The sequence below is a fragment of the Heteronotia binoei genome, chromosome 14 (genome assembly GCF_032191835.1).
Source record: "Heteronotia binoei isolate CCM8104 ecotype False Entrance Well chromosome 14, APGP_CSIRO_Hbin_v1, whole genome shotgun sequence".
In the NCBI taxonomy this organism is placed as follows: domain Eukaryota; kingdom Metazoa; phylum Chordata; class Lepidosauria; order Squamata; family Gekkonidae; genus Heteronotia; species Heteronotia binoei.
The window spans coordinates 45,556,101-45,579,528 of NC_083236.1; the positions used below are offsets into that span (position 1 = coordinate 45,556,101).

Genomic DNA, 23,428 nt, shown 5'->3' on the forward strand with positions numbered 1-23,428 from the left:
CTCTGGCTGACCCAAGGCCATACCAGCAGGTGCAAGTGGAGGAGTGGGGAATCAAACCCGGTTCTCCCAGTTAAGAGTCCATACACTTAACCACTACACCAAACTGGCTTTCAGTAGCTGTACATGGGGTCCTCTTATCTCTTTGCCACTTATACTACACATAGCCACACCCAGCTACGAATGCCTACCTTTCGCTGCACATCGCTCAGGATCAGGTACTCAGCTGATAGGTCCAGGCAGGCCTTGAGACTGGGAAGGACACTCATGGGGCTGAATATATCTGGTGAAAATCTACAATTGACATTGTGAGAAAGTGGCAAGAACAATTTTTGATAGGTTGCCTAATGTGAAGCTTTATTTTAGTTAATACTGTTAAACTGTTACTTAAGCTTCAAAGGGTGTTTAAAAAAAAGTTGTTTTAAGATGCAAGATAGCCCTCACTGCAAAAAGGACCCACATTTAATCATTTAGCAAACTGATAGGAATACAGGCTGGAGCATTTAGGAAGCGAGACAGGAACTCACCGGATAGTCTGAAGACATGTCCAGGACACCGTGCACCACATCTTCAGCTCTCGGTTCTGATCTGCTCCTGTGATGAGAAACCTCCAGAAGGGAACTCTGCAGAGTTAACATAAGAACATAAGAGAAGCCATGTTAGATCACGCCAGTGGCCCATCCAGTCCAACACTGTGTCACACAGTGGCCAAAAAACCCAAGTGCCATCAGGAGGTCCACCAGTGGGGCTAGAAGGCTTCCCACTGTGCCCCCCCAAAGCACCAAGAATACAGAGAGTTCCAACAATATGCTGTGGCTAATAGCCACTGATGGACCTCTGCTCCATATGCTTATCCAATCCCCTCTTGAAGCTGTCTGCTTGTACCCGCCACCACCTCCTGTGGCAGTGAATTCCATGTGTAATCACCCTTTGGATGAAGAAGTACTTCCTTTTATCCATTCTAACCCGACTACTCAGCAATTTCATTGAATGCCCACGAGTTCTCGTATTGTGAGAAAGGGAGTAAAGTAGTTCTTTCTCTACGTTCTCTATCCCATGCATAATCTTGCAAACCTCTATCATGTCACCCTGCAGTCGATATTTTTTCAAGCTAAAGAGCACCAAGCGTTTTAAGTTGAGAAGGAACCATCAGTAGCCAGAAAAAGGTTCTTCTTCTGACCCTTCCTGAGGACACAAACTTGGATACTGCATGTTCAGATTCTAGGCCATGAGTGGCGAAATTGTGGCTCGGGAGCCACATGGCAGCTCTTTCACACAGATTGTGTGGCTCCCGGAGGGCAAGGAGGAACTTAATGCAGGCTTACTCTCAAGTAAGCATGCTTACTGTTGGGACTTCAGTCAGCCTGTGAGCGCTGACCACAGATAGGCGAAATAGGCAGGCTTGCAACGTCTTCTTCTCCACCACAGAGGTTGCCTGGAGACACAGAGTGAGGAAAGAGAGCGCAAGAGCCAAGGGACCCATTGGAAGGAGGGATGGAATTAAAGAAGGCTGTGCAAGGTTCCCCCTTAGTTTCATAGCTCTTGTAGGAGTTACATTTACTAACCTTGGTGTCAAGGCAAAGAGAGATGCAGAATAAAGCAAATGGTAGTCAGTGATTTATATGGTACATGTGTACATCCTTCTCTCACTGGTGCCAAAAAATAACTCCCTAACCTTTCCCTATGCTGGTCTTATAGGTACTCTTATTCCCAGCTTTTGATTTTTAAAAAGTCTCCTTCTAGCATGGTCGTGTTGTAAAGCACATACATTTTATCTTTCTATGCAAAGAAAGTATTAAGAGTTTTAATAAAGACACGTGCGTAATATCTGTTCATGTCTTGCGGCTGTCAAACATCTGATGTTTATTTTATGTGGCTCTTACAGTAAACAAGTTTGGCCACCCCTGTTCTAGGTCTTCATCTCTCACTGTCCCAAACAAAGGATACTTCTGCTTGATATTTACTAGTCGCCACCTATAAAAGCATGGCTGGCTTTGTCTGTTCAGCCCAAAGCAGTACAGGATTCTGTGCGGTGGTATGTGCATCATGTAGGAAGCTGCCTTATACTGAATCAGACCATCGGTCCATCAAGGTCAGCACTGTCTCCTTGGACGGGCAGTGGCTTTCCAGGGTCTGCCTGGAAAAGGTCATTTTAACTAGAGACACCAGGGACTGAACCAGGAAAGGTCTGCATGCAAAGCAAAGGCTCTTCCACTGAGCCACAGCCCCTCCCACAGCTCATAAAGGAGAGCCCTTGCAGCCGTGCATTCACATGCATATTCCAAATCCAAATCCAAAGAACAGGCTGTGCACCATCCCTGCTGAGGGCCCAGGCAGGCATGGAGCTCAGCCATTCTTCCCCTTTCCATGTCCTATACCAAGTGGGATCTCCAGGGCTCCTGCTTCAGAAATACCTGCATCTGATCCCCAATCTCCCCTCCTTTAAAAAAAGCATCTCACAGTCTTATAAAAATCCCAGTGTTATGGCACCTCTCCAAACACATGCCCTGGAGAGTAGCAAGTCCAGTTTGACTGCAGACTATTCGGTGAGTTCCAGAGGCAAGATGCAAGGGGACACATGACATACAGGAGCTGTAACAGTCAATGTTCCCTCTAAGCTGTGGAGTCTGGCATTAAAGTTGTGAGCTACTGCATAAATTAAGTGTGCTCAGGGGCCATCCTTCCTGAGCAGGCTGAGATAGGACAAAAATGTGTGAGCCAGAGGCTAAAAAACCGTGAGCTAGCTCACACGAATTCAGCATAGAGGGAACCCTGGTCACAGCTCTTCTCAAACACTATCCACGAATACCTCTGTTCAGGTTCTCTGCACCACAGCGGTGAGCTGGGCTTGGCCCACCAGCATTTTATCCCGAAGTTATTCGCCCATAAAGGCCTATCCTGTGAAAATGGAATAAGCTTTTCCACAAACTAAAGCCGTCTCTTACTCTGGGTCTTGTTTTTTGTGATTGTCGCAGAACAGCAAGCAGGAGAGGGGCCGGCCGTCGTGGGGCTTCCACTCGTGAAGGCACCTGGGCAGAGAATCAAGAAAAACCATGACCCACAAAAGTTTGCCCCTTCGCTAGCGCAGAGATGTCCTGCAGGCATGCTCACAGGACCCATCCCCTCTCCGCCTCTGCAGATACCTTGGTTCATCTTGCCCTTCTATGTAGATCTGCCAGAATTTGACATATCCGTCGTGGCTTGCTGTGGCCAAGACTGTTCCATCAGGGGAAAGGGCTCCTTCGCTCAGGCGCTAGAAAGAAGCAGACCAAAAAAGACAACAATCTACAGTCAGTCTTTAAGCATAAAAGAAAAAAAAAACCCAGCAACTCAGCTTTAGTGAGATGTGACACAGTTGTCTGGTAGACACATAAGGATGGAACATGCTAGTAAGTGCCCCGATCTTTTGTCACTACTCTCACTACAAGAGCTAGCTAGGGCATCGTGGGTCAGTACTGTCGGCTCTGCTCCCGACAGTATCTGCTCTTGCATAAAGACTGAATGACCAAGCTAAGATTTGGAGTCTCCCCCCACCATGTTCTCAGCCAAGTGAACAGAGCCAGATGTTTCTTCAGAACTCTGAAGCCTGTGTGCATGTGTATGTTGAGGAATTAAGCAAGCTACACAAGCAAATGGGTCATTCCAGCACCTGTCCTTGGAAAGGAAAAACAGGACCACAACCTGCCCCTAAAACAAGGGAGCACCCAGCAGGTACCGTGCTGTGTCCTTTCACAACGATGAAGCCCTCTTTGATGCTGGTCACCTCCACCGGCCATGAACTGTGGTTGGCTCGGATGATGTCGAGGTCCCATACCTCTGCCTGCAAAACAAAGAGGCGTTAAGACACTCACCACAGTACTGTCAAGGAGCAGCTTAGGAAACTGGTCATCCTAAGGAGGAGTTTGCTCCATGCTCTACTTTTCCAGTGGAGCTAGACAAACTGAACTTGCTACAAGCACTGGTCTTTAAGCACTTCTGTGCTCCTCAGGGACCCAACTAAAGATCTCCCTTTGCAGAGCATCTTACCCTGTCCTCGTGCAAAAGTGCCAGAGTCTGGCTGCCCTCCTCGCAAGTCTCCTCGTTCTCGTCCGGGATGAAGGGACACCATATGATCCTCCGGAAGCTATTCAGAGGAGTTCCGTCAGGTCGCTTGATGTTCACCAAAATCTCCTCTCTGATAGCCAAGTTGAGGAACAGGTACAGATTTGCCTTGCTTTACAGAGCCTCCAAAACATTCACTGAAATGGAGGGGGGGATACTTTTGGGGACTACATCTGATAGACAAATGAATGCAAAGGACTCGTTGTGGCTTTCCCCAGCAAGCGGCAACCCAGCCAAGACCTAGGTGGACTGTACTCTCTTCCCCTTCCCATATTCACAGATATCAACTGAAGCCTGGAGATTCACTTTGACTCAGAAGCCGTCTTTCTATTTCACAAAACGCTTGCCTTTTAACAGAGATGGAAGAAAAGAATCTCCCAAAACTTAGCCATTTCAATCTTACAACAAACTTCTGGTCATTAAGCACAAACCCTTCATCTTAGCAACTACAACTGGCCCCAACTTCCCTCCTTCCTATTTTCTGTCACCAGGGCTTTTTTTGTAGCAGGAAGCTTTTTTTTAAGCAGGAAAAGTACTTTTCTCCCTTTCTCACAATATGAGAACTTGTGGGCACTCAATGAAATTGCTGAGCAGCCGGGTTAGAATGGATAAAAGGAAGAACTTCTTCACCCAAAGGGTGATTAACACGTGGAATTCACTGCCACAGGAGGTGGTGGTGGCTACAAGCATAGACAGCTTCAAGAGGGGATTGGATAAACATGTAGAGCAGAGGTCCATCAGTGGCTATTAGCCCCAAGGTATAGATGGAACTCTCTGTCTGGGGTAGTGATGCTCTGTATTCTTGGTGCTTTTGGGGGGGGGCAAAGTAGAAGGGCTTCTAGCCCCACTTGTGAACCTCCTGATGGCACTTGGAGGGGCTTTTTGTTTTGGCCACTGTGTGACACAGAGTGATGGACTCGATGGGCCATTAGCCTGATCCAACATGGCTTCTCTTATGTTCTTAGGAACTCCTTTGCCTATTAGGCCACACACCCCTGATGTGGCCAATCCAAGAGCTTACAGGGCTCTTAGTACAGGGCCTACTGTAAGCTCCAGGAGGATTGGCTACATCAAGGGTATGTGGCCTAATATAAAAAGGAATTCCTGCTACAAAAAAAAAGTCCTGCTTGTCACTCAAAACATTCTAAAACAGCAGTCAGTTATAGGAGACATCTGGTGTCCCCTTTAGTTGTGTACTCGTCTGTCTGGTTGCCATATGTGCTTTTTGCTTATTGTTGCACAGCCAGATTTCTAATGCTGTGATACTTAATTAGGTGAAAGGTGCTAAGTATCGGCACTTTTTGTGTTCCTAGAGAGACTCAGGTTGCAGGGCCATAACTCAGATTAACAAAACTAAGGTTAAGAGGAAGTCAAAAGCAGCACCGCAGTGAGGGAAATCCCTAATAGGAGGACCAGAATACAAGTGCATTAGAACACAACAATTTAGAGGAGTGCCATATAAAAGCATACAATGCCCAGATCCTGAATAGCAGAAATAAGTAAAATACCAGTGCATAACTGCAAAGTCTGAATGATGGAACAGCACCCGCTTCTCACAAATCATAGCATCACCTGGCCTAATAAAATGAACCCATGAAACCCTCCATGTGAGCACTGACACCACAGCTATGCCATCCGCAAAGCTTAGCCCGAGAGATAAGGATACTGGATCTTTCCATTCTCCATGGCCAGGCGCCACACAAAGAGGTTGCCAGCTTCATCCAGGCAGGCCAGCTGGTTGGAGTTGAGGTGGGCAAAAGCCAGGTCTGCTATGCCACCCGTGAAGCCTTTCAGCAGGGTCCGCTCGGCCGTGCTGATGCTCAGGACCCGCACCATGGCAGAGCCATTGCTGGCAACTGTGGAAGGGGGACAAGGAAGGGGTCAGCCAACAGGGTCAAGTTAGCGCCCTTTGCACCCGGGGAAGACAAATCCAGAGAAGAGAACAGCTCCACACAGAACAATTCGGAGGAAAGAGAAAAACATGGGAGTGGCACAGTGGGAGGGCTTCTGGCCCCACTGGTGGACCTCCTGATGGCACTTGGTTACTTTGGCCACTGTGTGACACAGTGTTGGACTGGATGGGCCATTGGCCTAATCCAACATGGCTTCTCTTATGTTCTTAACGTACAATTTGGTATTGCAGAAAGACGGGCACCTCACCTCTAATGGCGTATGCCAGGTAGGCATTTGACACGGCGATCAGGTTGCCGTAGTAATATTTCTGCTCCCAATCATACCTTGCTACCGGCTGGATTTTTACCTGGGGGAGGTTGACACAAAGAGCAATTAAAACATGGACTGGCAAAATGTGCCAGCAACAGTTGTGCCCCAGTGGCAGAAAGGGCCATCAAGTCGCAGCTGACTTAAGGCAACCCAAGGGGTTTTCAAGGCAAGAGATAGAGGTGGTTTGTCATTGCCTGCCTTTTCCCAGCAACTCTCCTTTGGTAGTCTCCCATCCAATTCCTAACCAAGGCCAATCCTGCTTAGCTTGAGGTCTGATAAGATTGTACTAGCCTAGGCCAGCCAAGTCAGGGCTGTCTGTTTCCCAATGTTGGCCAAATACCCATAATCAAAGCTTTTTTGGTAGAAAAAGCCCAGCAGGAACTCATTTCCATATTAGGCCACACCCCCTGACACCAAGCCAGCCAGAACTGTGTTCCTGCTCAAAGAAAGCCCTGCCCTCAATGATCCCATGAGATGGCACGGTGGGTTGGATCAAGACAATTATCTCCACTAACAGAAAGGGTTCTCACTGATTCCGCCCCTTTCCATTGTGATTCCGGTTCACCCTCCCCATGTTGTCCCTTGTTTACCTTGTTGCTTCCTCTAGCTTTGCTGGTGATGCTGGAGTCGCTGCTGGCTACTATTTCGACATCTTTAGCTGTTATCACCATACAGGTGGAACTGTCATCGCCGGAAAGGCAGCTAGAAAAGGGGTGGGGTAGAGAGAAAGAAAAAGCCAAAAGCGTGAAAGATGAACAGCTTAAGCATCCAGTAGTTCAAAGGGCTGTACTCAAAGAAAAAGAAGATATTGGATTTATATCCCTATACTCTGAATTTCAGAGCGATCACAATCTCCATTACCTCCCTCACGCGCCACAACAGACACCTTGTGAGGTAGGTGCGCCTGGGAGAGCTTTTTACACCAGCTGCCCTTTCAAGGACAACTTCTCTGAAAGCTATAACTGACCCAAGGCCATTCCAGCAGGTGCAAGTGGAGGAGTGAGGAATCAAACCTGGTTCTCCCAGATAGGAGTCCACGCACTTAACCACTACACCAAACTAGCTCTCTGAGACTCTGAGTTAAACAGGAAAGAGAAGACTTCAACCAGGGATCTTCTGCATCTTGCTGAGCAGAAATTCAAACAAGGCCTTTTTACAGGGAAAGATTTTTTGCTGCAACATGGTGTATGTTGTTAAGGTCACAACTGTAACCAGTATGGACTGACTGCTTTAATCCTATGCAATTGCTCGAGATTCTGGATTTGCTTTTCCTTCTAACCTTGCATTCCTGAATCAGAAAGGAAGGGAGCCATCCTGACAGATTTATGGTTCTTAGAAGAAAAGAGGCACCAAGGGGGGGGGGAAGCAGCTGTAGCAGAAAGAACGGCAAAGGGGCCTCAGTAGAACAGCTCTTGGAAATGCCAAGACTTTTTGCTTTGTGACTCTGCACATATTCATTTAAAAAGCTCCCGTCCTATCTTTCTGCAGCTCAAGATAACCAACAGCCAAAATTTTTATGCTAAGTGTAAGAAGCGATCAAAATATTAAAATGCATCTACAATAATCACAGTAACAAACATTACCCCTCCCCCCCAAAAGAAGATCTCAGCGTTTCTTAAAGAGGTTAGCTAGAATCAGGGGGTTTTTTGTAGCAGGAACTCCTTTGCATATTAGGCCACACACCCCTGATGTAGACAATTTTCCAAGAGCTTACAGTAGAACCTGTACTAAGAGCCTTGTAAGCTGTTGGAGGATTGGCTACATCAGGGTGTGTGGCCTAATATGCAAAGGAGTTCCTTCCTACTACAAAAAAAGCCCTGATTCTAACTAACTTCTTTAAGAAACGCTGAGATCGTCTTTTGGGGGGGGGGAGGGGTAATGTTTGTTACTGTGATTATCGTAGATTGTAAAAAAGCCCCCCAAAAAGCTAGATTAGAATCCAGTACCACCTTTTTTGTTGTTCAGTCGCACGGTCGAGTCTGACTCTTTGCGACTCCATGGACAAAGTCACACCAGGCCCTCCTGTCTTCCACCATCCTCTGAAGTCTGCTCAAATTTGTGTTTGTTACATCAGTAACACTGTCCAGCCATCTCATCTTTTGCCGTCCCCTTCTTTTGCCTTCTGTCTTTCCCAGCATCAGGGTCTTCTCCAGGGAGCGCTCCCTTCTCATTTGGTAGCCAAAGGATTTGAGCTTCAGCATTTGACCTTCCAGTGAACAGTCTGGGATGATTTCCCTTAGGACTGACTGATTTGAACTTCTTGCAGTCCAAGGGACTCTCAAGAGTCTTCTCCAGCACCACATCTCAAAAGCATCTATTCTTCTGCACTTGGCCTTCCTTATGGTCCAGCTCTCACAGCCATACATTACTACTATGATTACCATCGCTTTAACTATACAGACTTTTGTTGGCAGGGTGATGTCTCTACTTTTTATTATACTGCCCAGGTTCGCCATAGCTGTCCTCCCAAGGATCAAATGCCTTTTGATTTCATGGCTACAGTCACCATCTGCAGTGATCTTGGATCCCAGAAATGTGATGTCTGTCACTACTTCTATGTCTTCCCCTTCTATTTGCCAAGGTGTGATGGGGCCAGATGCCATGATCTTAGTTTTTTTGATGTTGAGTTTCAAGCCTACTTTTGTGCTCTCCTCTTTCACCCTCAACAAGGTTTTTTAGGTCCTCCTCACTTTCTCCCACTATAGTGTCATCTGCATATCTGAGGTTGTTGATGTTTTTCCCAGCAATCTTAATTCCGGCTTGTGCTTCATCCAGGCCAGCATTCCGCATGATGTACTCTGCATATAAATTAAACAAGCAGGGTGACAATATACATCCTTGTCGAACTCCTTTTCCTATTCTAAACCAATCAGCTGTTCCATATCCTGTTCTGACAGTTGCTTCTTGACCCTTATACAGGTTTCTCAGGAGACATGTGAGGTGGTCTGGTACTCCCATCTCTTTTAAGGACTTGCCACAGTTTGTTGTGATCCACACAATCAAAGGCTTTAGCATAGTCAATGAAGCAGAAATAGACGTTTTTCTGATACTTCCGTGCTTTCTCCATAATCCAGTGAATGTTGGCAATTTGATCTCTAGTTCCTCTACCTCTCCGAAACCAAGCTTGAACTTCTGGTAGTTCCTGATCTACATACTGCAGAAGCCTAGCTTGTAGGATCTTTAACATGACCTTGCTGGCATGTGAAATGAGTGCAATGGTGCGATAGTATGAACATTCCTTGGCATTACCTTTCTTTGGAATTGGATTATAAACCAATCTTTTCCAATCCTGTGGCCACTGTTGCATTTTCCAAATTTGTTGACATAATGTGTGCATCACTTTAACAGCATCATCTTTTAGAACTCTGAATAGCTCAACTGGAATACCATCATCTCCGCTCGCTTTGTTGTTAATAATGCTTTCTAAAGCCCATTTGACTTCACTCTCCAGGATGTCTGGCTCAAGGTCATTGATTTCACTGTCATGGTTGTCTGGGACATTGAGATCCTTCTTGTATAATTCTTCTGTGTATTCTTGCCACCTCTTCCTGATCTCTTCTGCTTCTGTTAGGTCCCTACCATTTTTGTCCTTTATCATGGCCATCTTTGCACAAAACGTTGCCTTGATTTCTCCAATTTTCTTGAATAGATCTCTTGTCCTTCCCTCATAAGATTTTCAGGGTATAAGCTTCTGAGAGTCATAGCTTCCTTTGGGTAATACATGTGTCTTCTAAAGGGAATTTTGACACCTGAAAGCTTATACCCTGAAAAATTTGTGGGTCTCTAAGACTCAAATCTAGCTGTTCTACTGCAGATCAACATGGCTACCCTCTGAATCTAAAAAAAAGTCCTCAGTGATCAGCCAGTGACGACTTTCTGAAAAGCCATCAGGCCAATCTGGACAACCCATTCTACAAAGTAGGGGCTATGATCAATGTTCCCTCTAAGCTTTGGAATTTTTTGAGCAAATATTCTACTTCATGAGTTACTGGTATTAAAGTTTTGCGAGAGAGATTTGGCTTCTGCATAAGTTAGTTTGCTCTGGGGCCATCCTTCCTGAGCTAAGACAAAAATGTGCAAGCTGGAAGCTAAAAAATTGTGAGCTAGCTCACACTAACTCAGCTTAGAGGGAACACTGGCTATGATGGGAAAAGCCCAAGAGGCTTAGGAGATGTGAACAATCCAAACTGGAAGGGGTATGTGTAACAAGCAGAGACTGCTCAGGTGTCCATGCATAAGCCTAGGCAGGGCTGTAACTGTGAGGTAGCCACAGTTTACCATTTGTGTTTTCTGTTGCAGCAACCTAAAGACAATCTGCCCATAAAGGACAGAGATCAGCACGAATCAGGAATTGTAAGCCTTCATCTGGATCACTGGCAACATCCACTGAAAACATCCAATCGGCTTCCACTCTAGGAAGATACTATATAACTCAGTGGTAGAGTACATGCATGGAACAAAGAAGGCCCCACTCTGAAGTCCTGGAATGTCTGTTTAGAAGCGGACCTCAAGATCTTGGAAAACCAATGCTACCAAACAGCAAAAAGACCACTAGTCCATCTAGCCAAGTACAGAAAACAAGGTTTTATAATGAACCCCCTCATCTGCTGAGCAGAGCACTCTCTTAAATTTCGATTTTTCTGGGGTCAAAGCAGCAAACAATACGAAGTAATCTTTCAACCAGTTGCCCAAAGACAATCTAGAAACTTAGCCTTTCCAGAAGCAATTTTCTGCTGAGATACTACCCAACAAGTGTTAGCTTAAGTCTTTCGAAGGGGGTATGCCATGTACAACTTTCTTCCTCACTAATTCCTTGGGTTCTCACATCCCTTCCCTCCACCCAGAAGATACCTACATGACTTGCTTCTCTTGCAGTGTCCCCAAGGGAACTATCTGAGGCACTGGCTTGGCCAAGGAAGTTCCATCTCCACTTGCTACAGGATCCGGCACCAGCAAGCCATTCAGGTCTCCGTTGTATGAACTGGGTGGTCTCTGGTTTTCATTCACTGAACCTGTGTGTGAAAAAGGAACCAACAGTCACATTTACTCAAGACTTGGAAAATGGTCATGTCTCTTTTCAAGCCTGCAAGGGCTCCCTTCAATGATCCAATGTTCAAAGTGACGAGTGCAAGAAGGGTTGGGGGGGGAAAAACTCATCTAGGAGAAAAAGCAACACTCTCTGAGTGAAGCACAAGGAAGATGCTTTCCTCTCTGTCCACAACTTGATTCTTTCTTGTTAACTAGAAAAGTAACTACATTCTGAATGAAGATTATGCCCATGTGATCTGAGCATCAGTATCCTACCTTTTGTGGGATGCAGCTGCATTCATTTTGCTATCCCCTCATTACAATAAACTTACTCCTGCCATTATCACACACCTGTCTGCAGTGAGGGTGATGCCTGATGATAACTATGGTTTATCAATGCATCCAAGGTGGAATTCTAGCAGGAGCTCCTTTGCATATTAGGCCACACACCTAATGTAGCCAATCCTCCAAGAGCTTACAAGGCTCTTTTTTGTAAGCTCTTGAAGGATTGGCTACATCAGGGGTGTGTGGCCTAATATGCAAAGGAGCTCCTGCTAGAATTCCATCCCTGAATGCATCTATCATGCCAAAACATTGTTAGCATGAACGACGGCTGGCAGCTCACTTAAAAGCATTGGTTTCTAACTCCGGTTTGCTGGCGGGTCACAAACCATAGTTTGTTAGTCAAGACAGCACCACAAACCATGGTTAAATTTCTTTAACTGAGATTACCAGTGTAGCTATTACATCGCATACAGTCCCATGCTAAAGAGGCAGGAAATTCTCAGAGGGAAAGAACACCAGAAAGCTTTGAAACTGATCGTTACCCAAGGCGACTTTGATCTGGTGGTGAAGCAGTTCAGCAACTCCAATGTGCACAGTCACACCCCCAAATCTCACTGAAGATAATTTTTAAAAGGCAATTGGAAAGTCACACAAAATACTAAAAACTGACTTGCACTTTCATTTCACATTCATTTATGCTATCGTGATTACAGATACGGCTGAAACACAAAGTTCCTGTCTGCTGAAGGAACAGACAGCCCAGCTACAAGCAACTTCTCTTTTCTCAAAGGTTTTGGGAAAAGAAAGTGAAATAGCAAAAATGCTTTCCCTCATTTCTTGCACAACAAGCAACTGTGCAAGCTAAGCGCATGTCTGGATCACACTCTCTCTCTCTTCCCCCTGCCTTCATTCATCCTTGATGAAAATACTGATGTGATCACCCTTCACTCTGTCTAAGCCAGTGCCTTGAATGAGGCAATTTTCTCCCACAACACTGGAGAGAAAATTAGAAATTCGGAGAGAGAATATTATTGGCAGTGCCTTTGGTCATGTGCACAGTACTCTTTGGTGCACAAAACAGCAACCGGCACCCCCACCAAGCACAACAGAGACACACACGTTTGTCTTAAGAAATGCCACTGCTAGCACAGCACACGACTTACATGACAAGGCGGCGGCTGCAGGCACCATGGAAACTGCAGTCTTGAAGCACAGAGATGGACAAAAGGAGATGGAAGCAGACAGGCAGAGAAATCCAGAGGAAAACTCAGACAGTTGGCCCCAGGCATTTCTTTAGAGAGGTCTGCTTGGAGGCTACAGTACAGGCATTTTTAGGCACTTTCCCTCTTAGAGTAATAAATACAGCCAAGCTTTTCATAGCTATTGCCACCAGATGTTTAACATCCAATATTTTAGAGTTTAAGACTTCCTGCTGGTTTGTGATTAATTATTTTAAAATAATTTTAAAACATGGCAATCCACTTTGAATATTATTTCTCAAAAAGGAGGATACAACATTTAGAACAATTAATATAATATGTGCAGCTATTTTTAGACTAGCGACAAATGACTGCAAGAGAGTCTTAGATCTCAATTCAAAGCAGAATTACACCTTTGTAAGTCTATTGCCTTCAAAGAACTGAGAACAGCATAACTCTACTTAGGTCTGCTATGTTTTACTATGGAAAAAAAATTGCACCACATATGTAAACCTAGTCTATCTAGAGTTGTTGGTGCTGTTATGCTAGCTACCATGTCAGATGGACAATGTGGGATATGAAGCATGGACAAACCCCAGGGATTCTACAGGCTTGTAGATGGTATATTTGACTTCTTTTGTTAACATTATTTAAATTTGAATTGAAAAATTTTCCAATTCCAATATTCCCAGAAAACCCATATCACTACTCTACTGTTCAAGAACGTGGGCTCCTTTGTATATAATTTACTCAAAAGGAAGATGACCCTGCAAATGAAATGACCTCCCCTTAAAAATGTTTGCACAAAAAAGATTTTTCGAAATTACTGTACAAACAAATGCAAATGTAAGCAGATCCCCCCTTTTTTCTTGACAGCACACTTGGGAGGAATCTAGTTTTCCTTTGGGGATAAATACAGTAACAACCCTCTCCCATGAAATATTTGTCTTTTAGAATGATTAAAATGCAAGGTTTTTCACACTCAATATGTATAAAAGTCAGATGGCTTTCTCAATTTTTCCAATGAAAATATTGGGAAATTTGGGGAACCATTAAAAAAAACCCTCATACTTTAATCATATGCAGCATTTTCAAGATTTTGCTTTAATGTAAATAACGGTGGTAACAATTAATATACTATAATGTGTTTAATGATAATTCATTATTAAACAGTTGTGTTTTCAATGTTTAAAAGTTTGGCTTAATATCCAAATATGCTGGCAGCACTACTATTGCAAATTTATGAAAAGGTTTATTCCAAATAATACATTTTCTTTTGTTTGCTACAATTTGTTTTCTGTGTTCAACTTATTATTTTTCCTACTTCTCAGATGGCAAAAATTAAATACACATGTGCTATGATATAATAGGGTACAACAGTCTTCAACAACTTTTAATAAATTGGGTATATATGAGTTCTTATAGAAATTGAAGATATTTATACTTTTAATTTCTCTGTGTATGCCAAATAGCACAATTTTATATGCTAAGTTGTACATGATGCTTTTCAATGTTATCACTAAAATAAGTTAATCTTTGACAGCAAAGTAGGTAATGCATCTATTTCAGTTTTTCCCCACATTTACCTTTTTTTCTGCTGGGGAAAAGGTTTTTTCAGTGGCTTAAAATTTTCCACTAATTTTACATTTCTGCTACAGGAACCTCCAGTTGATGGTGATTTCCAAACCAGAAAACATTTCACCCAACTTTTATCCTGTCAGTTATTCTTACTGCTGACCTAGCCAGGCAGGTCATCTGCGGTTGGAAAAAGGAGCAACCAGTCCTCTAGCAGATCCAGACAGCTCCATGGACAACAGTAGCAAAAGGATGGGGAAAGAAATCTATATGCCACCATGGAGACCAATGGGGCCCCATAAAATAGTCACCACAGTAGCTAGAGGTGACAAGCATACTCCACCTCAAGTTTTTTCAAGAAGCCACTGACAACACAGAAAAACTGCACCACTGTTGAAGTAGAGCCTGGCTAACATCCTGTATCAAGAGGCTGCATCAGTGTCATGGGTTGGAGGGAACCGTTATAAAGAAGCTATTCCTCTTAGCTTGGCAGTAGAAACAAAACAGACACACCTGCCTCCACAGATCAGGAAATAAGAAAGCCAAGCCTCCATAGCTAACACAAGGCAACAGTTGACTACCAAACATCATCAAAATTTGTGGGCCTCTGGAAAATGATGCAGTCTAGCTGCAACTAAGGCAGAAAACTAGCTTTTAAGTGGAACAGAAAGTTACATTTGGGGAAAACACCCAAAGCAAATAAATGCTGCTTCTGTACAGACTTGTGGACAACAACATGAGAGTTGGAGTAGCAATCAGCTGGAGTAGCAATCAGAATGTTGGACAAGAATCCTGGAGACCAAGTTCAAATATCCACTCTGGCAATGGAAGCTTGCTGGATGACCTTTCGTCAATCCCAAACTCTCAGCCTATCCTACCTCACAGAGTTATTGCAAGGATAAAATGAAAGAGAGGAGAATAATATAATCCACTTTGGGTTACCACTGGGGGGAAAACACAGGGCATAAATTAAATGATTAAATAAATAAGCAAGCATAAAGTACAATTTTAGGTCTGCTTAGTCCTCCTTCTGGCCTTACAATTAACATAAAAAAATGGAGAATGGTAACTGGATTTGACACAAGGATGACTACAGAAGAAAAACAAAGAGAAAATGCATCAAGGAAGGGCTAAAACACAGGGTCACCCAGCAGTGCTAGAAAGCCATGCTGAATCTCAGGCTCAGTGCCAGCTTCGTTAGCCAGACACCGCCTAGAGCAGCTTGTCCTACAAAAAGCTCTTAGCTTGCTAATGTCGCCAGACACCCGGCACCACTGTCAGCTTCACAGTACTTAATTACTGCAGAAACACTGCTTGACAACATTTTGGCCACTGTGTGACTGAGTGTTGGATTGGATGAGCCATTGGCCTGATCCAATATGGCTTCTCATGTTCTTATGAAGGGGGGGGGGGGCGAGTTGAGAAGATATAGATGCTCCAATAGTACCGGAGAACAAGGCAGTCATGTAAAAGGGTAAAAAAGGGGAGAAGTGGAGTGTGTGCAACATTCACACACTTTTTATTCTAACAGGCTTTTTTGTTTGGCTAAAATTCACAGCTGGGTCTTATCAGCTTTCTTTTGCAACAGGGGTTCAAAGCAGCTTATGCTGTTCTCCCTTCCTCACAGCAACAAGCCCCTGAGCTAGTTCTGGTTGCGAGTGTCATATAGAGAGCTTCCACAGCAGGGCAGAGATTTCAGCTCCAGTCTGAGGTCCCAAGCAGCCCAATGCTCTACCTACACCCCGAGCTGACTTAATTTAACCCCAAATCAGCATGCAACAGACCACACCAGTCCTATGCAGCAAAACGCTCTCCTCAGAAATAAGCCCTGCTGTGTACAAGCGGCAGGAGGCTCCCTCCCAAGAAACAAGTTGCAGCCGAACAATCAAAACCTCTGGCAGGTTTATTCCCACTGCAACGGGAGCGGGGGCTCGCTCCAGAGCAGGGGTGGCCAAAATTGCTTAAAGTAAGAGCCACATAGAATAATCATCAGCTGTTTGAAAGCTGTAAGATATGAACGTCAGATGTTTGAGAGCCACAAGAAGGGAAGGGGAGAGAGAAAGGGAGGGAGGCAAATAGATGGAGGGGGGAGAGGTGGAAAGAAAGGAACTTTAACTTTAAATGCATTCTCCAAGTCGTCTGCTGGCTTAGCTCGAAGAAGTGATTTAAAGAGACAAATGCCTTCTCCAAGCCAGCCAATGGGGTGGTGGGGACTTCGAGAGCCACACTATGTATGTGAAAGCGCCACATGTGGCTCTTGAGCTACAGTTTGGCCACCCCTGCTCCAGAGTAAGCAGGACTGCAATTCGAGCAACAGCAGCAGCCCGCGGAGTTGCCCTGACTGCCGACGACACCCCGCACGCAGCCTGCCCTCACGGGGCGTGCCGGGAGCAAAGCAGGGCGCCTCGGTTGAGGAGGCCCCCTCCCCGGTCCCCGTTCAGGAGGCCGGAGGCGAGCCGGATTCCTGAGCTCCCCGCAGCAGGGTCCCAGCCCACCCGCCTGCCTCTCACCGCCCGGCCGGTCCAGCTTGAGGATGTCTCGCAGGTGCTGAGTCGCGTCCTCGATGTCGATACTCGCGGAGGCCATTGGAGCGCCGCCTAGGACGCCTCCGTCTCCACCAGCCCAGCCGCCGCCCGGACAGGCCAAGCCCCAACCAGCCGCCACTACTTCCGTTTCCGGTCCGTGTCCCACCGTCCTCCTCAGCGGAAACCGCTGCTGCGCCGCTCCCGTTCCGCTTTCATCCCAAGGGAAATAGAAGAGGCACGGAGGATAGGAGGGAAGAAAGAAGCGTAAGAGCTTCGTCTTTTAAAGCGGCTGCTGTTCTTTGGGACCGAACAATTGGGCTAGGAAAGCATGGGAGGTAGGCTGTTTAAAAAAAAAAGTGTCTGCCCAGCTGCGAGTTTCTGTCAAGAACTGATCCTTGTTGTAGCTAGATCCAGGTGGGCAGCCGTGTTGGTCCGAAGCAATAAGAACAAAGTTGGAGTCCACTAGCACTAGCAGTTTTATTCAGCATGTAAGCTTTCTTGTGTACTAAAAGCACACTTCATCAGACTATGAAATGGGGTACAGTTAGCAGTGCTACAGATAGCTTGTTGTGGCTTTTGTTTTGAAGCCAACAAAACATAAAGGTCTGTGAAGAGGATGGATTGAACGCGGCTGCTGTGCTCCAAAAAAAACGAACCAACTTGGCACGCGGGGTACCCACTGAATACAAAAAATGGAAGTTCATTTACTTAAGTTCAGTCAGCATATGCCATGACAGGCACTGTGTTCGAAAATGAGGGATGCCAGACTCCAGGTGGGACCTGGGGATCCCCTGGAATTACTTATTTCCGGACTAGAGATCAGTTATCCTGGAAGAACATGAATGCTTTGAAGGGGGGATTCTATGGCATTTTACCCAACTGAAGTCCTTGCCTCCCCCCCAGGTTCCATCTCTAAATCCCCAGGAAATTCCCAACACGAATCTGCTACTTCTATCCTTCCAACTGCTGCTGGTGGCCAGGAGGGTCCTGTCAACCCTAGTTCCATAGTTTTTATAGAAAGGATTTAGACAGGTTCATAAAGGAGAGGCCCATCAGTTACTACTAGCAAAGACAAAAACGAATCTCTAATTAGAGAGCCAGTTTGGTGTAGTGGTTAAGTGTGTGGACTCTTATCTGGGAGAACTGGGTTTGATTCCCCACTCCTCCACTTGCACCTGCTGGAATGGCCTTGGGTCAGCCATAGCTTTTGTAGTTGTCAAAACGGCAGCTGCTGTAAGACCTCTCTTAGCCCCCCCCCACCTACCTCACAGGGTGTCTGTTGTGGGGGGAGGAAGGTAAAGGAGATTGTGACCACTCTGAGACTCAGAGTGTAGGGCAGGATATAAATCCAATATCATCAAATACCAGTGATGGGAAACAACATAAAGCCCTTAGCCTCTGTTCCATTTGCTGGCCCTCCTGGGCATCTCATTTACCATGGTGTGAAACAGGATGATAGTTGGACCACCAATCTGATCCAGCAGGGTACCTCTGACATTCCCCCCATCAGTGTTTCTCTGTGGCAAGATTTTGACCCATCAAGAGCCTTTGAAGCAAGGAGCTCTTTAGCTATTTCACACACCACCAGCAGAACCACAGACCCCTATAGTCCACCCCCCCTTTTTTGGAAGATGTGTTTAGTGCATGAGTCTAGAGAGTATGGGAACCACAAGTCCTGCCATGTTTCACACACACTGCATGCCTAAGTACACATTCTAAAGTCCTCACATTTGTGTAGGGATCCACTCCAAGAACTTTCAATCATACGCGAGTTCTCCTCCTGGAAGCTCAGGTCTCAGGAGTGCATGGGTCTAATTCAGACCAGGAACTTGATATATGGGGGCAGGCAGCTTATAGCAAGGAGCCAGTTTGGTGTAATGGTTAAATGTGTGGAGAACAAGGTTTGATTCCCCACTCCTTCACATGCACCTGCTGAGTGACCTTGAATCAGTCACAAGTTCTAGCAGAGCTGTTCCTCTCAAGAGCAGCTCTAGGAGAGGTCTCTCCACTCCGCCTATCTCACAGGGTGTCTGTTGTGGGGAGGGGAAGGGAAAGGAGATTGTAAGCCACTCTGAGACTGGTTCAAGTAGTGAAAGGCAGGTATAAATCCAATCTTTTTTTCATCTTTTTCCTATGTGAAACACACTATGGGGGGTGATATTTGCCCCATTAGGGAAGCATGGATATAATTCATAAGTACACACAGAGGATAAGCAGCATAACCCAGACAATTTTAGTTCAAAAAAACTCGGGGTAAGGCCTAACCCTCCATTCTGTCTACCAATTACCACACTCCCAATCTGAATTAGGCCTTCTCATGGCTGGAAATGCAGTTCTAGCAGGGATTTTGCATTTTATTGAGAGTCCTCGCAGCAGAGCTAGAGATGGCCTGAAGACTCTGCAATGTTGCTCAGCCGTGAGAAGAGCAGCAGGACAAGGCAAGGAGAGGATTCTCCATGGCCCTAATACCTGGCATGTTCCTTGTTATGGTGCTGTGTTTCCTATCCTGTCCTGCTACCCATAACATAATCCTAACTTGGCCACTGGCAAGATCATACTTCTCAGTTCTGACTCATTTTGTTACATGATTTCCCAACCAAGTACCTGCACCTCAGTGGACTAGATGCTGCTGCCAGTGTATGTGACAGGGGGATTAGGTCTCGGAAGGTACAAAGTAGTGTGAGGGAGGGAGCAGTGAACATTTATGAAGTCCTCTACCAACTCAGACCATCTACTTTCTGTTTGGCAGCAGCTCTCAAAGGTTGAGCACAACAAAGATGTTTCTCAAACCTGAGACCAGGGGTGGCTGAACTTGCTTAATGTAAGAGCCACATAAAATAAGCATCAGATGTTTGAGAGCTGCAAGACATGAGCATCAGATGTTTCAGAGCAAGCAGGCAGGCAAATAGATGGGGTGGGGGGAGAGGTGGAAAGAAAACGACCTTAAGTTAAATGCATTATCCAAGCTGCTGTCTTGGAGAAGTGATTTAAAGAGAGAAATGCCTTCTCGAAGCTGGCCAATGGGGGAGGGGGGACTTCAAGAGCCACACAATATGTGTGAAAGAGCCACATGTGGCTACCGAGCCACAGTTTGGCCACCCCTGCTTGAGACCCTTCAGCATATAAAGTATGCATTATGCTGTTGTTCCACAGTGGCAGCCACAAGACCTGCCAGAAAACATGGATATTCTTTCTCCAACAGAGTTTATTTCAACAATTAGGGTAGGCTATAAGGTTTTTGTCTGTTTGCTATCCTAGCCAATACCAGACTTTATTCTTCAGGACAGTAATGAACACAAGCAAAATCTATGTATACAATTTCTTCATTTACTTAACATTTTGTATTGACTGTCCTTGCGAGGGCTGGTAATTGTCACAAGAGTTCAATGCCATGCTAATGCACGAGGAAGTAAAACACAGAGAATATGCTTTGCACGCACCCATAGCTCAATTTATGACATCTCCAGTTACAGTGATCTCAGGTAGCAAACCTTGGAAAGACCTCTGCCTGAGACCTCAAAGAAACTGCTGCCTTTCCAAGTTAACTACAGGGTTGAAAGGAGCTTTATATCCACATAGCAAATTCAAGGTCTCTGCTGCACCTAGAAGAAAAGGAAAGCAAAGACCCAATAATTTGTCCTCCTGATACTGTACTACAGGGACTCCTAAGGCGAATCGCTTTGCTGCATTTATGCAAGCTCAGAAATTGACTGGAATGATTACTTTTCAAACACAAAAAGCATCTCTTGACCTCAGAGTGTTCTTCTTTGCTTAAATCCACTTACTGCAGCCGTGTGCCAGACTTGAAGTCCCTGCACATTGTTGCAACCTCAGGTTCACACGTGTTTACACAATCACACACTATTAATTATCCAGGTATGACATTTTGCAACAGATGTGAGCCTAAACAATTAAAGGTGGGGCAGTGAGTTGAAATAGGCAAGGTTAAGACCTAGAAAATGGCAGCTTCCTCTGTCTCATAGCAGGATACATACATCAATTACCAGACAGCACACTTTCCTTCAGTAGGTATGTGATACCATATTATGAAGGAACACACTATGTATCGTGGGGATGACTGGGTAAAGTTTCACTATTTTACCAGAGCAGACTCTTTCCAGGAGGCATAAAGCTGCAATCAAGGGGGGGGGGGGAAATCACAGCAGTAGTGTTAGTTACATACAGTACTACTCAAACCCCTTTTGTCAAAGGAAATGGCATGAAGCACCAGTGGCTACCAGTACTCAACAGATAATTCAGAGATGAAAATAAGTCTATTTTCTCATCTGCTGCTTACCTAAAACTCATCAACACCCACCATTTCCTCTTCATTTGTTCTATTAAAGTTTCTAGACTTGGCTTTAAAGCAACCATACAAAGCTGTCTTATAATGACAGTTTGGTCCATCGTTATTAGCACTGTCTGCTCAGACCAACATCAGTTCTCCATGGTCTCAGGCAGAGGTCTTTCACATCTCTTACTACCTGATCCTTTTAACAGGAGATACCAAGGACTGGATCTGGGGCTTTCTGCATGTCAAGCAGGTGCTCTGCCACTGAGTCACATCCCCCTCTGATAATATGGTTGACAATCTTTATTTATACATTTACCAGGTACAATCTTAAAGAGGTCAAGATTATGCAGTAAATACCGAACAGGTAGGCTTTCTGTTCCATGTAACTTCAGCATTTTGGCAAAACTGGTGCTGTTCTGCAACTCGAGTGCTAAAACATTACACAGAAACATTTGCTTCACTTCCCAACTACAGTTATATGCCATAAAGTATTACATAGATCTCTCGTAATTATCTGAATACAGCAGAAAGGCTGTGCAGTGATAAGCCAAGTTTCATAGTAGATAAAGTTATCTATGCATTTATTTTATAACCAGCAAGGGAAAAGATCCTAAACCCCACTGCCGGACTATGTACCATGATACCCTACTAACCCCCAACACTTGGAGCTCAATAAACATTCCAGATTTGCTTCTTGTCTAGGATTACAAGAATAGGAAGTTCTGTAAACACCAGGAAAGCTTTAAAGCAAAGCTGATGGGTTGCGTTGGGTGAGACCCGAGGCCTGCACATTTGCTTTAAAGATTCCTTTAAGCTTGGTTACATTTAGTCTTCCTATGTCAATTTGCACCATTTTATTTAACAAGCCATTTAACAGCCTTAGTTTATATGAGCACACCTTCAAACAATCCCAGATCAGACATCCTCTCACCATGCAGTAGCCTCTAATGCTTCAAGGGACTCTGTTTATCCTTAAATACAATTAGTAGGAAAAAAGAATTTTATCCATTAGAGGCTGCAATTCTCTTAACTGCCCACTTGGGCTGTTCAAGTGTCTCAGCTTGGCTACATGAACTTCTTCCATCTCCAGTCTTATTACTGAGGGGGTGGGGGAGTGGAATTAAAAAACCTTAATATCAGCAGAGTTAGCTCTGGGAAGCACATGTTGATGTGCAATTCAATTTATAGTGGAAAGTGTTACTTCTCTCTTACAGACAGAGAAACAAAAGCAGTTGTATGCGGCTTAGCCAGCAACTATGTTCCCTGTCAAGGATTTTATTTTTTTAAGTAAGGCATTTTGTTTTCTTATGGCTATTGACACTGTTTTAGAGTGGTGCAGTGGTTAAGAGTACGGATTCTAATCTGGAGAATTGGGTTTGATTCCCACTCCTCCACATGGGTCAGTCCCAGTGACTTTGGGTCAGTCCCAGTTCTCTCAGAGCTCTTTCAGTTCCACCTATCTCACAGGGTATCTATTGTGGGGACAGGAAGGGAAAGCAATTGTAAGCTGCTCTGAGACTCCTTTGGGTAGTTTAAAGAAGGGGAATCAAACCAGCTCTTCTTCTTCTTCCCACTAAGGCCAATGCAACATCCAACTCAAAACTTGGTAGGATGAGAGGACTCAAATACACACCCTTTCTTCGGTCGTGCTGGATGAGAGATGATAATCTGCGATGCATCGAGTGCATGAAAAACTTTCCCCATTGACTTGGGAAGGGGAAAGGTCTCTTTCCACATCACCCTGTTTCCCAGGTAGCAATCCAAAGCAAACTCGGGATGTTCTATTGAGATTGCTGGGATTTCCCAAAGTAAAGCTATACAGATGCATCAAGATATGGATGCTCACCTAAGTTCCATGGCCAGGCGAATTTACATAAACAGCTATCATTAAAGCGCCTGCCATGAAGCAGCAACACCAATGGACACACAGGTCTATTTTTCAAAAGTCTGAAAACCACCAGCTTTCCAAAACAGTGGTAATCCTCTGGACTTCTTACAGGTGGAAACACAGGACCCATGTAAAGAATCCTCCAGGCATGAAGACTTTAAGGTGAAGCTGGAAGGAAGAAAGCAGATGGCAGTTTCAGGGGCGTTAGAAACAAATGTTTGGATCCAAGCTCTTTGGGTTGTTTCTTTGCTTACAGACGCAGACCTGGTATGGACTGCTGTCACCTTTGGGCAGTAGGCAGAGCTGATTTGAT

At 45.0% G+C, this 23,428-nt stretch overlaps 1 protein-coding gene across 1 annotated transcript in view; it reads right to left on the bottom strand.

Moving 5' to 3' along the window:
- EDC4 (enhancer of mRNA decapping 4) overlaps positions 1 to 17,099 on the bottom strand; it is a 45,602-nt gene extending 28,503 nt beyond the window's left edge. The window contains 11 exon segments of the mRNA XM_060254443.1: positions 189 to 291; positions 525 to 620; positions 2,943 to 3,026; positions 3,141 to 3,250; positions 3,713 to 3,817; positions 4,024 to 4,171; positions 5,765 to 5,954; positions 6,259 to 6,358; positions 6,912 to 7,023; positions 11,177 to 11,333; positions 16,919 to 17,099. Of these exon segments, the coding sequence (XP_060110426.1) occupies positions 189 to 291; positions 525 to 620; positions 2,943 to 3,026; positions 3,141 to 3,250; positions 3,713 to 3,817; positions 4,024 to 4,171; positions 5,765 to 5,954; positions 6,259 to 6,358; positions 6,912 to 7,023; positions 11,177 to 11,333; positions 16,919 to 16,994 (1,281 nt within the window). The 5' untranslated portion in view covers positions 16,995 to 17,099.
- Between the last annotated feature and the right edge of the window lie 6,329 nt (positions 17,100 to 23,428).